General features: G+C 40.4%; 1 protein-coding gene across 50 annotated transcripts in view; it reads right to left on the minus strand.

The window, feature by feature from the left end:
• Positions 1–5,271, minus strand: part of ABI3BP (ABI family member 3 binding protein) — a 295,737-nt gene extending 290,466 nt beyond the window's left edge. For 19 of the 50 annotated variants that reach the window (XM_089331586.1, XM_089331608.1, XM_089331585.1 and 16 more), the window contains exon 1: positions 4,934–5,135. In XM_089331586.1, the coding sequence (XP_089187712.1) occupies positions 4,934–5,012 (79 nt within the window). In that variant the 5' untranslated portion in view covers positions 5,013–5,135. Of the gene's footprint in view, positions 1–4,933 lie in introns of all 50 variants that reach the window. The other 31 variants (XM_089331596.1, XM_008267027.5, XM_070071996.2 and 28 more) reach the window with 3 other exon arrangements.
• Positions 5,272–15,536: the final 10,265 nt, after the last annotated feature.

Below are 15,536 nucleotides of genomic sequence, written 5' to 3' on the forward strand. Positions count from 1 at the left end.
AGACCTCTCTCTCTGTCTCTACCTCTCTCTGTAACTCTGTCTTTCAAATAAAAAAAAAAAAAAAAAGAAAGAGAAGTAGAGAAAGAAAAAGAATTAATGAATGAATGAAAGGAAAGGAGAGGGAGGGGCAATATAAGAATATAATGATATTCTTATAATTATATCTTTTGTTTTGTTTTTAAAATTGTGTCTTTGTATCTTTGAACTACAACTGAATCTGTTCTTTTCGTATGAATACCACATTCGCGCTGGCATTGTAGTATAACAGGTTAAACTGATGCCCGTGACACAAGCATCCCATGTGGGCACAGCTTTGTGTCCTGGCTGCTCCACTTTCAATCCATCCTGCTAATGCACCTGAGAAAGCAGCAGAAGATCATCCAAGTACATGGGTTCTGCTGCCCACATGGGAAATCTAGAAGAAACTCCTGGCTCATGGCTTCAGCCTGGCCCAGCCCTGGCCACTGTGGCCACTTGGAGAGGGAACCAGAGGATGGAAGATCCCTCTGTTTCTCCCTCTCTCTATAGCTCTGCCTTTCAAATAAGTAAATCTTTTTTTAAAAAAAATCATGTGAACCTGAAAAAAAGTATCAGATGGTGAAAGTGTCCTGAAATTAGTAATGATGGATACCAACTCTTTGAATGTACTAAAACCCACTAAATTGTAACTTTAAATATGTTAATTGTGTGGTATTTAAATGAAATTTCAGCTTACAAAAAGAAAAAAACAAAATGTGAATTCACTGTTTAAAAAAAGTTTTGTATTTGTTATCTCATTGAATCTGAAATACTAGGAAATAGTTGTTATAATTCCCATTTTAGAGGTTAGAAAAGTGAGGCTTATCAAAGGTAAGAAGCTTGTCAAAGAATGTAGTCATTAAGCAGAGAGAGGAAAAAACTTCCATTAATAATTGCCTCTAGGGGCCGGTGTTGTGGCGCAGGTTAATCTGCCTGTGTAGCCAGCATCCCATATACGCATTAGTTTTTTTTTTTTTTTTTTTTTTTTTTTTTTGACAGGCAGAGTGGATAGTGAGAGAGAGAGACAGAGAGAAAGGTCTTCCTTTGCCGTTGGTTCACCCTCCAATGGCCACCGCGGCCAGCATGCTGTGGCCGGCACACCTTTCTGATCCGAAGGCAGGAGCCAGGTACATATCCTGGTCTCCCATAGGATGCAGGGCCCAAGCACTTGGGCCATCCTCCACTGCACTCCCTGGCCACAGCAGAGAGCTGGCCTGGAAGAGGGGCAACCGGGACAGAATCCGGCGCCCCGACCAGTACTAGAACCCGGTGTGCCGGCGCCGCAAGGCGGAGGATTAGCCTAGTGAGCCGTGGCGCTGGCCTGGGCATTGGTTCTAATCCTGGCTGCTCCTCTTCCAATCTAGTTCTCTGCTGTGGCCTGGGAGAGAAGTAGAAGATGGCCCAAGTCCTTGGGCCCCTGCACCCCTGTGGAAGACCAGGAAGAAATACCTGGCTCCTGGCTTCGGATAGGTGCAGCTCTGGCCGTTGCAGCCATTTGAGGAGTCAACCAACAGAAGGAAGACCTTTCTCTCTGTCTCTCCCTCTCACTGTCTGTAACTCTGCCTCTCAAATAAATAAATAAAATCTTTAAAAAAATAATTACTTCTAGCTTTCAAGCTTTTATAAAGGCAGCAAGAGTCTCCTAATTATTTTTATAATAATATATGTGGCGAAGTATGTAAACAGGCATGCAACAAGCCACAAGTGCATTTATATGTATATAATTCACATGTTACAGATTCTCATCAACTTTATCATAAACTTATGTCCTAGTAAATCTCTTTTGCCCCTGCTCAGCAACTCAAGAAAGTACACAGTACTACCTATGGCTAGCCCAGGACTACCTCAAAATTCAAAATTTGAAATATGGCTTCTACTATACATATTACTTGTGTACCACTGCAGAGCTGAAAACTTGTTAGGGAAGGCATTTGGCAAAGCAATTAAGCACTGGTTGGGAAGCACAGGTCCCATATTGGAGGGTCTGACTCCACTCCTAATTCCAGCTTGCTTCCTGCTAAGCGTACCTGGGGAGGCAGGAAGTGATGGGACAGGTAGTTGGGTCCCTGCTACTCACATGTGAGACCTACATTAAGTTCCTGGCTCCCAGTTTTAGCCTGGGTCAGTCTCAAATGTTGTGGGCGTTTGGAGAGTGAACTGGCAGACTGGAGACATCATAAATCAGGACAATCTCTCCATAAAATGTGGACATAATCTTGGGAAAATGCAAAAATTAAGACAATGTCTAGGAACTTTATGAGAAAAGATTTTACACAGTGAAGGGGAGTACTTGCACATACAACACAGAATGTAATTCCAAGGATTGGGCGAGGGGAGCCTGCTTTCCCAACAGGAAGCAGCGTAGCACATGGATTTAGAATCAGAAGTTTGGTTTCCAGTCTTGGCTTTGAATTATTGTGGGAAAGTTACCAAATCTCCTATGGATGTGTTACTTTGTAAAATGAATGTTTAAGCTAGGTCAGTGGTTTCCAAATATTGACAGGTGATGAAGTTTTTATCGGTCTGTGATAAAATGAGAAAAATAAGGATAATAGACTTATTCATGTAGTTAAACTATTTTATAAGTCTTTTAAAATAGCTTGCTTTTATGAGCAACAACAGGGATCACCCTTCCCCCAAACATACACATTTTGATCAGTTTTAGATGGCAAAATTCAAGAGTGCTTTCTAAAATGGAACCTGAAAATTCTAAGTGTTGTTCTCTAAATCCAAAGGATGGGGAACCATTACACTAGGTAATCATCGATGTCCTTTACTGCTCAAAAATTCTATGCTCTTCTTGAATCAGAGGGAATATTTAACTAACTCTACACTAGGAAGGAAGAAGAAAAAAAATCTTGTATCCTTGTATTTTTCTTCTGGCTTCCCATGTCCCCATATGTATTCTGACCAAATGCTCTATCTATTCTACTGACAAGAGGGCTTAGTCAAATGAATGGGAAACGATGAGTTAAAAAAGTCAAGCAAGTTTTACTGAGCAATGTGCAGAACTGGAAGATGCTAATATCTATTATAATTCTCCTAAAAATGACAAAGCATCAAAGATTCCCCAAGCTCTGAACAGAAAGTAGCAGCTTTCCCCCTCCTCACCCATTGCAGGACAGTGCACTTATTCCTAGAACACAGCTTGAGAAAGGTGACATTAACTAAAAGAAACTTCCTCCAAAGCTTTCTCATAATAGATAAAAGTATACCATTAAAAACAAGGAGACTAATTATTGCAATTTGATGAGTTTTTTAAAATTGCCAAGCCTATGGATATTTTTAAAAATTTATAGAAGCAACTTAGAAGAAAACACTTCAGAGTACATAGTATAAAGTGACAAAAGTTTGGACATTTTTGACAACTATGTGATCTTTTTTCTTTAGCACTACAAATAAAGAAAAACTGTATCAAGAGATTTGTACTCAGTGATTGTGACATGATAATCAGAGCACTTGGAATTTGCAGAAGTTGGTAGTAATAGATTTATGACTATCGTGCCTACTCAGCGAATACAAAGTAAATAAAACTGTCTATAAGAGAGGAGGCTGAGAAAACCCCCAGACTACTCTCTAATGGTATGTGGTTGTTGAATATTTCATTAGTAGGAACAATTAATTCTACACACTTGTGGCTCAAAATAAATTTATTTAAACCTCTTTTTTACTATGATCAAGTAGCAAAGTTCTTGATGGAAGGAAAAAGAGCTAATGATGTTTGGGTTTCTTTTTCTTTACATGCCTATTGGATCCGAATAGAGGAGAAAGTTTACTTGTCCCCCTCTCCCCCTTTTTTTTTGCTTCTCACATCATCATGTGAAATATTAACAGCCAAACCCTTCAGCCTTCGCATTCTGGATTCAAGTTTCACTTTCCTGAGGAAAGAACAGTTTTGACTTGGGACAAGATGATCCTGGAGCAAACTCTCCCCAGAGAGGAGGTAGGCACGATCTTGCGGAGATTCTGCCACTAACAACCCTTCCTTCTGACTCCGTGCACACCAGGATTTTGACAAGCCTGTGGCTCTGCATTCCCTCCGATATTTTCCATCATAACTGTACGGTAAATTCCAGCCTGTTTTTCATAATCCTGCTGACTACAGCAGTCTGCTGCCATAAAAAGCCTTTGCAGACCTCGAGTTGGCTTAGAAAAATGCCTTTGCACAGGCACAAAAGTACATGCAACACCGATGTCCAAAGCCAGGAGAGAAGCAAGAGCCTCTTGTTTTGGTGCTCGTGGGCTCAAAGGGCTGCGTTTAGGATCTAAATTTAGAAATTGTAATTTTCTTCTGGTGACATTTGTAAACAAAATACCAACACTAAAGCAAGAGCAATGTAGCAGCAAAAGGGGGAGTGTCCAGCAGATCAAACCATCTTCCAAACTCCGCTGGAGAGAGTGTCCCTGAATTTTCACACGACCTTACTCTGCTCTCACCTGCCTACACGCCCTCAGCCTCCTGGTTAGCAGGGATGTTCGAGGTCCACCTCAAAGATTCAAGATGTAAGAATTAGCTTCTTTTAAACCTTAAGCTAGTATTAGGTTACTCTCTGGAGAAAGGGATAAAAACACCATAAAACTCCTTTTAACAGATCACAATACCCATTTCCCTAATATGATTCAATATACAAACTCAGTAGTTTGTTATTATATCATTCAAGCGCCTGTGAACATCTGCTTAACTTCATAAGAAGTTGAATTTCAATTTTGCAATAAAAAGCTGCAATGGAAAAGTAAGTAACAGAGGGGGCAAAAGCAAACGTTTAAGCAACTTCTTCACACATTTGAACTCTGACTTTCTGCACAATAATTCTATTTCCCCCAAATGGTAAAGCAGATCACATTTAGTATGAACATTCAGAAACGAGCATCTCTTACAGTTATTTTTAAGACATAAAATATCAGAGCTACTTGCCTTTTGGCAATTTCTGTGCATTTCCCAGGGCTAGTGCAATACTCCCACAGAGAAGCAGACACCCCAAGCTGGAGAGCATGTTGCATTTGCCACCTCGCACAGGGAGTGATGCTGGTGGGTGCCTCACAACCCTGGAGCTGCATTTAAGTGGACTGTCTCCCAGTGACAGAGGCGGGCGGCTGCACTTAGCTGTGCTGTGGGCTTACTCACAGGGGGTGGAGACAAGATGACATCACACCCTTTCCCACACACACCGAAAAAAAGCACAACAGCAAAAACATATCATCACATTTCCCTCCATGAAGTTGTAACTCCGTCTTTTCTCTCCTCTCTGAGATAGCAAAATAGAAATTATGACCAATTTATATTTGTGAAAGAAAAAGTAGTTAGGCAACTTTGAAACATTCCATGAACTATTTTTAAAAAATTCAGAAAAGAAATGCTTAAAAACCACTGGGACATGAAAACTATGAAATAGAGCCCTATTAGGAAGGAAACTGTTTTTAATTAGCCAGTAAATCAAGCCAATTCTTCTTTTAAATGGGAACAAATTCATAAAAATACATTTTGAACTATTTTGAAGTTCCAATGTTAGGAGAAATACTTGAGAGTAAGTGCTTAGCTATGCAGCTGTACGTTATATATAGTACATGTATATGTATATAAATATACATATAATGTATATTAGTGTATAAATATACCTATAATGTATATATATTTATATACACACACAAATACATATATCTATAGGTATGGATGTGGAGACAGAGCAAACACTATTATTAACTGATCCCTGGCTTTGGACTAGAGTCTATAATAATGTCCTTGTTCTCATTGCAGCATTTTAATTCTCACAGTGGCTGTGCAGGAGGCTTATTGTTATCCCATTTTACTGGTGAGAAAAACTGAGGCTCAGAGAAGTTGAGTGTCCTTACCAAGGGTGTCAATGTGAATGGCTAGTAAACTGGATGGGCTTTGGAATGCAACTCACTGGGTTTAAATTTGGATACCACTTAGTGGTGAGATACTTACACTGACCTAGACAGCTTCTATAGGATAAAACATTTGGTTTCTCAAGACAGCCTGTGAGTTGGCAGACAGGCACTGTCCTCATCCCCAGTCCCCAGGTGGAGAAACTGGGCAGGAGTAGACAGAGGTGAAGCAAAAGCCAGAGGTCACGGGGCTGGCACTGTATACAGACCAATTAGCCTCGGTACTTCCACTCTTAATTACCAAACGATAAATTCTAAAGGAGGGATGGCAGTGCCAATTTCATAGACATGCTAGCAGAGTTCTTAGGAAGGGCTTGTCACAGGGCCTGGCACCGCTAACAGCAACAGTAATAACAGTGAGGACAATGGTAACAACCCCATAACGAGGAGAATTATGATTTTAAGATGGGTGCATTTGCCTCTCAAGTCCATGGTTGTGTCCCCTCCCTGCAACGCAGGCCTCTAATAGAGGCACATCATAGAAACAGCTGGGTAGTAAAGAGCTTTAAAAACTGTCTGAAGAGTTACATTGACTCTTTGAAAATAGTTTATTTTGTGGGACTGCTGTTGCTGAACCAAAAACAGTAGGAGGGGAGTGAAATAACAGCAGTGAAAGGAAATTCTAGGTAGAAAACTTAGCAAAAGAAAAAAGAAAACTCGAAGAGACAGCTCCATCTTCCAAATAAAGCATGAGGCGGTACATTGTTAAAGTCATTTAGAGCTGGCCCAGTCTAAGCTCTCAGCACAGGAATGCGCTGGCACTGGCTACGGAAGGGACTGGGTTATTTAACGGGTCTTTTTCATCTCTGAATTTTTACTTGAACAGGCAGCCCTCTCAAACCCAAGTTCAGACATCCGTTCTCCAACAGGACCTGTTGGTTCTGCTCCTAGATACCACTGGCATCGCATTAAGCCACGAGGCCACTGTGTTAGCAGGGAATAGCAGATTATAGCTGAAATACTAACAAGAAGGTTGGTTCTTCAAAACAGTGTGAGTGGTTGGTGCAAGAGTTTGGTAGTGGAATTAAGGGTTATCCTATCCTAGGGCGGTCGGCAAAGTATCATCCACCTTAGCACACATTATGTGCAGTTGGGAACTGATGGCAGAACCAGAAAATAAAGGCCAACATCAAGAAAGTGACCCTATCAGAGACAAGACTTTACCTCCTCAACCAGTGAGAAATTCTCTGTCATGTTGGATCCCCAGCCTGCACAGGAGGGTTATGAGTACTCCAGCAGAATCGACATGCTTGACTGTGTAGAAGAGAACCTCAGGGTCCTGGACCTGCAATCACTCAGGTTTTCTAGATGTTTTCAGGGAAGTCCTGACCTGTGGCCATGAGTGCATTGGAGCTGATGATTGTTACTTAACTTGTGCAACCCTATTCAGTCTCTCCGTCTGGGGGACACTGTATTTGTTTGGTAATACTGATATATTGCACCCAAGATCCATGTCAGATAAAATATTTGTGAAAAAAGCTTGTTGAGGGAACATTTAGGAGGAACTGCATGAAAAACAGAATATTTGTGTTTATCTTTTTTGTGAAGGCAGGGACCATGCCTTCTTTTTTTTGTTACTTTCCCCATACCTACCTATAATAATGGAATAAGTAGATCATGCATAATTGTCAATTTAAACACAATCAAGCTATTTCTCCAAATAGTCTAAAGGTTAGTTCTGGATTTAGCCAGAGGATGCTTAGATGAGACCTAGAAATGTGGTTGGGGAACAGTTCTCCAAGGATCGCTATCTCTGCATATCTTCTGAGCAGATGTACTGAGTGCCTGTGCCACAGACTTTACTTTTCTCAAAAAAGATTTATCCTGTATTTTACTTGAAAGGGAGAGATAAAGAGAGAGAGGGAAGAGACAGAGAGAGATCAATGTTCCATCCACGGTTCGCTCCCCAAATGACCGCAATTGCCTAGGCTGAGCCAGGACCCAGGAGTTTCTTCTGGGTGTCCCACGTGGGTGCAGGGACTCAAGCACTTGGCCCATTTTCTGCTGATTTCCCAGGCATATTAGCAGGGAGCTGGATTGAAAGTGGAGCAGCTGGGTCTCAAACTGACACTCATATGGGTGGCTTAACCTGCTATGCCACAACGCTGACTCCAGCATATCTTTTCAAGAATATTTGTATAGTAGTTTGTTTGCTGTTCCATATGGTAACGATGATGCTTTCCTCAGTGTGGAGGGGAATGCGTGGTCATTTCTCTTCATGAAATATTCAAATTCCCTAACACTGGTATTCCTTTCCTGTAATGCAACCACGGCAAGTATCAGAATCACCTCTAGATGTCTGTGCTGCCCTGTGGGAATTGTGACTCCTATGGGCCAAAACCAATATACAGGCTACTGCTACTATGATGAGTAATAACTTTTTATCTTTGACCCAGGAGTCTTGCATCTCCTGCCAGAGTCCATGAACTGTGGAGTGAAATCTCGTACTTACAGTTTATGACAATAGTACCGACCCACTATACAACATTAGATCATACTAAATATGGGGCATTTGATATAAGACACACATTGACATGCACTGTAAAAATCAGACATAACACCCCCTATTGGGCATAGTCAGAGTGTTGATAGATATTGCTTATTAAATCATATAGTATCTTCTTTATTAAAACCCTGGAGAAAACCCCTGAGGGTTCTTATCAAAAAAAGTCGTAATGTTTTCTTCTGCGCAACTGCATATATTTGGTAGCACGGTAACCATGTTTCTGTCTCTGTACTATTAGAAAACTAGAGCCAGTGGATTCCCCACCCATAATAAGTGCATAGGTTTTTGTGATATGCCTTTTTTTACATCATTACATTCATAACCACACTTATTTCTTGCTTATTTTTACTTGGAATCTTAATTTAAGTGAACTTGTAAGTTGCTTTGTTTCTAAAACAAAGTGAGATAAACTCTATGAACAGTAGTTGTGTCAAATACATGTGTCAAAATGTGTGAAGTTGGAGTCTGGATCCCTGTTCTCTGTTTTCCTCTTCTACACAGCAGCAGACTGTGATGGAATTTTGGTGCACTGATTGTATAGTATTCTTTCTTTATGCCCATTTCCTTTGGAAAAGCAAGTGAAATTCATGAGATTGAGGACATTTACAACACTGCTCTAAATGTCTCATGTTTTCCAGTCATTTCATGTTTGGATTTTTAAATATTCAACATTAATTCCATTTTTACAAGTGAGACATCCATTAAAACTCATAAATCTTCCAAACTGTCTATTAAACTCTGTGCAGTTATTTTACCTTTCTGCTCATCTTGAGCCTCTTGTAGGTAAGTTACTACCCCAGAAGATTTTTAAAGGCTTATATATCCACAATTAATAATATACAAAGGTATGCTGCAGTTTTCTAGGGTATGTTAATAAAAATAATTTCAATATGAGTCATTTGAAATGGGAAATCCAGTGATCCATTTTCCAGCCAAATATTGTTTCTGTAATTACAGCACTCTGTGAGCCATGATCCAATTGGGCAAGTATCCTGCTCCAAAGGGGGTATAGTTGGCCAGAGCTTTAAGTTCTCTTCCACAATGCTTTTTATAGCAGAGGGAAATGCTCCCCCTTAAATGCCTAAGTCATGTTTGCCGGTCATACTTCAGCTGTCTAAGGCGTCTTGACCTCTCGTTTTATGGTTTCATAACCTTGAGGTTATTACTAACCTGGGCTTCTCAAAGACTGTAAAGAATCCTTTCTATTGGTCTGGAAACAAGCTTCTTTAAGACCTAAGGTGTACATCTCTAAGCAGAAAAGTTTGTCTTTTGCCATAGTCTGTTTCCTGTGGCAACAATAGAAAGCTACAGACTAGGTAATTTGTAAGAACAGAATTTTAGTTTTTACAACCAGGAAAGTCCAAGGCCACAGGGCTCACATCTGCCAAGGGTCTTCTTGTTGCCTTGTAACATAGCAGAGGGGTCACGTGGAGAGAAAAGTGAGGGAGGGGGGGAGGCAGGGAGAGAGAGCAAAGGGGGGAGAGAGAGAGTGAGAGAGGAGTTTAATTCACTTTTTAAAAATTTATTTTATTTAATTGAAAGACAGTTACAGAGAGAGGTAGAGACAGAGAGAGAGGTCCTCCTTCAGCTGGTTCACTCCCCAGATGGCCACAATGGCCAGAGCTGCACCAATCCAAAGCCAGGAGCCAAGAGCTTCTTCTGGGTTTCCCACGTGAGTGCAAGGGCCCAAGGATTTGGGTCGTCTTCTATTGCTTTCCCAGGCCATAGCAGAGAGCTGGATTTGAAGAGGAGCAGCCGGGACTAGAACCAGTGCCCATATGGGATGCCGGCACTTCAGGCCAGGGCTTTAACCCACTGCACCACAGTGCCAGCCCCTAATTCACTTTTATTTTTTTTTAAACTTTTATTTAATGCATATAAATTTCCAAAGTACAACTTATGGATTACAATGCCTTCCCCCCCATACCGTCCCTCCCACCCACAACCCTCCCCTTTCCCACTCCCTCTCCCCTTCCATTCACATCAAGATTCATTTTTGATTATCTTAATATACAGAAGATCAGCTTAGTATACATCAAGTATGGATTTCAACAGTTTGCTCCCACACAGAAACATAAAGTGAAAAATAATAGATGATTTTTTTTAAATGATGATGAAATCAGAGCAGACCTATTGTCATGTTTAATCCCAGTGAGAGTCAAGTTGGGAATTGATAATTTCTTTTTTTTTTTTTTTTTTTACAGAGGATCAGTTTAGTATGCATTAAGTAAGGATTTCAACAGTTTGCACCCCCATAGAAACACAAAGTGAAATATATTGTTTGAGTACTCGTTATAGCATAAAATCTCAATGTACAGCACATTAAGGACAGAGATCCTACATGAGGAGTAAGTGCACAGTGACTCCTGTTGTTGACTTTACCAATTGACACTCCTATCTATGGCATCAGTAATCTCCCTATGCTCCAGTCATGAGTTTCCAAGGCTATGGAAGCCCTCTGAGTTCTCCGACTCTTATCTTGTTTAGACAAGGTCATAGTCAAAGTGGAGGTTCTCTCCTCCCTTCAGAGAAAGGTACCTCCTTCTTTGATGACCTGTTCTTTCCACTGGGATCTCACTCGCAGAGATCTTTTGCCAGAGTGTCTTGGCTTTCCATGCCTGAAATACTCTCATGAGCTTTTCAGCCAGCTCCGAATGCCTTTAGGGCTGATTCTGAGGCCAGAGTGCTATTTAGGACATCTGCCATTCTATGAGTCTGCTGAGTATCTCACTTCCCATGTTGGATCACTCTCCCCTTTATTTACTCCATTGGTTAGCGTTAGCAGGTACTAGATTTGTCTATGTGCTCCCTTTGACTCCCAGTCCCTCCACCATGACCAACTGTTAACTGAAACTGATCACCTGGAACAGTGAGATGGCATTGGTACATGCCACCTCGATGGGATTGAATTGGAATCCCCTGGTATGCTTCCAACTCCACCACTTGGGGCAAGTCAGCCTGAGCATGTCCCAAATTATACATCTCTTCCCTCTCCCATTCCCACCACCATGTTCAACAGGGATCACATTTCAGTTAATTTTCAACACTTAAGAATAACTGTGCATCAATTACAGATCTAAACCAGTCATATTAAGTAGAACAGATAAAAAAACTACTAAGAGGGATAATGTATTAAGTTGTTCATTAACAGTCAGGGCTATGCTGATCAAGCCACCGTTTCCCATAGTGTCCATCTCACTCCAACAGGTTTCCCTCTTGGTGTTCAGTCAGTCATCACCGATCAGGGAGAACATATGGTATTTGTCCCTTTAGGACTGGCTTATTTCACTCAGCATGATGTGTTCCAGATTCCTCCATTTTGTTGCAAATGACTGGATTTCGTTGTTTCTTACTGCAGTATAGTATTCTAAAGAGTACATATCCCATAATTTCTTTATCCAGTCTATCGTTGATGGGCATTTAGGTTGGTTCCAGGTCTTAGCTATTGTGAATTGAGCTGCAATAAACATTAGGCTGCAGACCTCTTTTTTGTTTGCCAATTTAAATTCCTTTGGGTAAATTCCAAGGAGTGGGATGGCTGGGTCGAACGGTAGGGTTATCTTCAGGTTTCTGAGGAATCTCCAGACTGACTTCCATAGTGGCTTGACCAGTTTGCATTCCCACCAACAGTGGGTTAGTGTCCCTTTTTCCCCACATCCTCGCCAGCATCTGTTGTTGGTAGATTTCTGCATGTGAGCCATTCTAACCGGGGTGAGGTGAAACCTCATTGTGGTTTTGATTTGCATTTCCCTGATTGCTAGCGACCTTGAACATTTTTTCATGTGCCTGTTGGCCATTTGGATTTCCTCTTTTGAAAAATGTCTACTGAGGTCCTTGGCCCATCTCCTAATTGGGTTGTTGGTTTTGTTTTTGTGGAGTTTCTTGATCTCTTTGTAGATTCTGGTTATTAACCCTTTATCTGTTGCATAGTTTGCAAATGTTTTTTCCCATTCTGTTGGTTGTCTCTTCACTCTCCTGACTGTTTCTTTTGCAGTACAGAAACTTCTCAATTTGATGCAATCCCAATAGTTGATTTTGGCTTTGACTGCTTGTGCCTCCCGGGTCTTGTCCAGAAACTCTTTGCCTGTGCCAATATCTTGAAGGGTTTCTCCAATGTTCTCTAGTAACTTGATGGTGTCAGGTCGTAGATTTAGGTCTTTAATCCATGTTGAGTGGATTTTTGTGTAAGGTGTAAGGTAGGGGTCTTGCTTCATGCTTCTGCACGTGGAAATCCAGTTTTCCCAGCACCATTTATTGAATAGACTGTCCTTGCTCCAGGAATTAGTTTTAGATCCTTGATCAAATATAAGTTGGCTGTAGATGTTTGGGTTGATTTCTGGTGTTTCAATTCTGTTCCATTGGTCTATCCATCTGTTTCTGTACCAGTACCATGCTGTTTTGATTACAACTGCCCTGTAGTATGTCCTGAAATCGGGTATTGTGATGCCTCCGGCTTTGTTTTTGTTGTACAAGATTGCTTTAGCTATTCGAGGTCTATTGTGCCTCCATATGAATTTCAGCACCATTTTTTCCAGATCTGAGAAGAAGGTCTTCGGTATCTTGATTGGTATTGCATTGAATCTGTAAATTGCTTTTGGGAGAATGGACATTTTGATGATATTGATTCTTCCAATCCATGAGCATGGAAGATTTTTCCATTTCTTGGTATCCTCTTCTATTTCTTTCTTTAAGGTTTTGTAATTTTCATCGTAGAGATCTTTAACGTCTTTGGTTAAGTTTATTCCAAGGTATTTGATTGTTTTTGTAGCTATTGTGAATGGGATTGATCTTAGAAGTTCTTCCTCAGCCATGGCATTGTCTGTGTATACAAAGGCTGTTGATTTTTGTGCATTGATTTTATACCCTGTTACTTTGCCAAACTCTTCTATGAGTTCCAATAGTCTCTTAGTAGAGTTCTTTGGGTCCCCTAAATAAAGAATCATGTCATCTGCAAAGAGGGATAGTTTGAGTTCTTCCTTCCCAATTTTTATCCCTTTAATTTCTTTTTCTTGCCTAATAGCTCTGGCTAGAACCTCCAGAACTATATTGAATAGCAGTGGTGAGAGTGGGCATCCCTGTCTGGTTCCAGATCTCAGTGGAAATGCTTCCAACTTTTCCCCATTCAATAGGATGTTGGCTGTGGGTTTTTCATAGATTGCTTTGATTGTATTGAGAAATGTTCCTTCCAAACCCAGCTTGCTTAGAGTTTTCATCATGAACGGGTGTTGTATTTTATCAAATGCTTTCTTGGCATCTATTGAGATAATCATATGGTTTTTCTTCTGCAGTTTGTTAATGTGGTGTATCACATTGATTGTCTTGCGCACATTAAACCATCCCTGCATACCAGGGATAAATCCCACTTGGTCTGGGTGGATGATCTTTCTGATGTGTTGTTGCATTCTATTGGCGAGAATTTTATTGAGGATTTTTGCATCTATGTTCATCAGGGATATTGGTCTGTAATTCTCTTTCAGTGCTGCATCTTTTTCTGGCTTAGGAATTAAGGTGATGCTGGCTTCATAGAAAGAATTTGGGAGGACTCCCTCTTCTTCGATTGTTCTGAATAGTTTGAGAAGAATTGGAGTTAGTTCTTCTTTAAACGTCTGGTAGAATTCAGCAGTGAATCCATCTGGTCCTGGGCTTTTCTTTGTTGGGAGGGCCTTTATTACTGTTTCAATTTCTGTCTCAGTTATGGGTCTGTTTAGGTTTTCGATGTCTTCCTGGTTCAATTTAGGTAGGTTGCATGTTTCCAGGAATCTATCCATTTCTGATAGGTTTCCCTGTTTGCTGGCATACAAGTCCTGTAGTAATTTCTGATGATTCTTTTTATTTCTGTGGTGTCTGTTGTTACATTTCCTTTTTCATCTCTGATTTTATTGATTTGGGTCTTTTCTTTTTTTAGTTAGTTGGGCCAATGGGGTGTCAATTTTGTTTATTTTTTCAAAAAAACAGCTCCTCGTTTGGCTGATTTTTTGTAATGTTTTTCTTGATTCAATCCTGTTGATTTCTTCTCTGATTTTAATTATTTCTCTTCTCCTACTAGATTTGGGTCTGGTTTGCTGTAGGTTTTCTAGATCCTTGAGGTGAATTGAAAGCTCATCTATTTGGTGTCTTTCCAATTTCTTGATGTAGGCACCTATTGATATAAACTTTCCTCTTAACACTGCTTTTGCTGCGTCCCATAAGTTTTGGTATGTTGTGCTGTTATCCTCATTTACTTCCAGAAAGTTTTTGATTTCTCTTTTGATTTCTTCTATGACCCATTCTTCATTCAGGAGCATGTTGTTCAATCTCCATGTGTTTGCGTATGCTCTAGGAATTCCTGAGTTGCTAATTTCCAACTTCATTCCTTTATGGTCTGAGAAGCTGCATGGTATGATTCTAATTCTTTTGAATTTGCTGAGACTTGCTTTATGGCCTAGTATGTGGTCAATCCTAGAGAAGCTTCCATGTACTGCTGAGAAGAATGTAAAATCTTTAGCTGTAGGATTGAAAGTTCTGTATATATCTGTTAGATCCATTTGGGCTATAGTGTCGTTTAAATCTACTGTATCCTTGTTGATCTTCTGACCGGATGATCTGTCTATTTCTGAGAGTGGAGTATTGAAGTCCCCCAGTACTACTGTATTGGGGTCTAAGTCTCCCTTTAAGTCCGTTAATAAATCTTTTAGATAAACTGGTGCCCTGTAGTTAGGTGCATATACATTGATAATTGTTATATCTTCCTGTTGAATTGATCCCTTAATCATGATATAGTGTCCCTCTTTGTCTCTCTTAACAGTTTTTGTGGTAAAGTTTATGTTGTCCGATATTAAGATGGCTACGCCCGCTCTTTTTTCATTTCTGTTGGCATGGTATATCTTTTTCCAGCCTTTCACTTTCAGTCTGTATGGATCTTTGTTGGAAAGATGTGTTTCTTGTAAGCAGCAAATAGATGGGTTTTGTTCCTTAACCCAATCAGCCAATCGGTGTCTTTTAACTGGACAGTTCAGGCCATTCACGTTCAATGTGACTAATGATAAGTGGTAACTTTGCCCTGCCATTTGCCAAAGATAAGTTCTAATATATGCTTTGAATTCCCTGTGATCTTTTGCTGTGAGGT

The sequence above is a fragment of the Oryctolagus cuniculus genome, chromosome 4 (genome assembly GCF_051225735.1).
Source record: "Oryctolagus cuniculus isolate XC-2025 breed Fujian yellow rabbit chromosome 4, ASM5122573v1, whole genome shotgun sequence".
In the NCBI taxonomy this organism is placed as follows: domain Eukaryota; kingdom Metazoa; phylum Chordata; class Mammalia; order Lagomorpha; family Leporidae; genus Oryctolagus; species Oryctolagus cuniculus.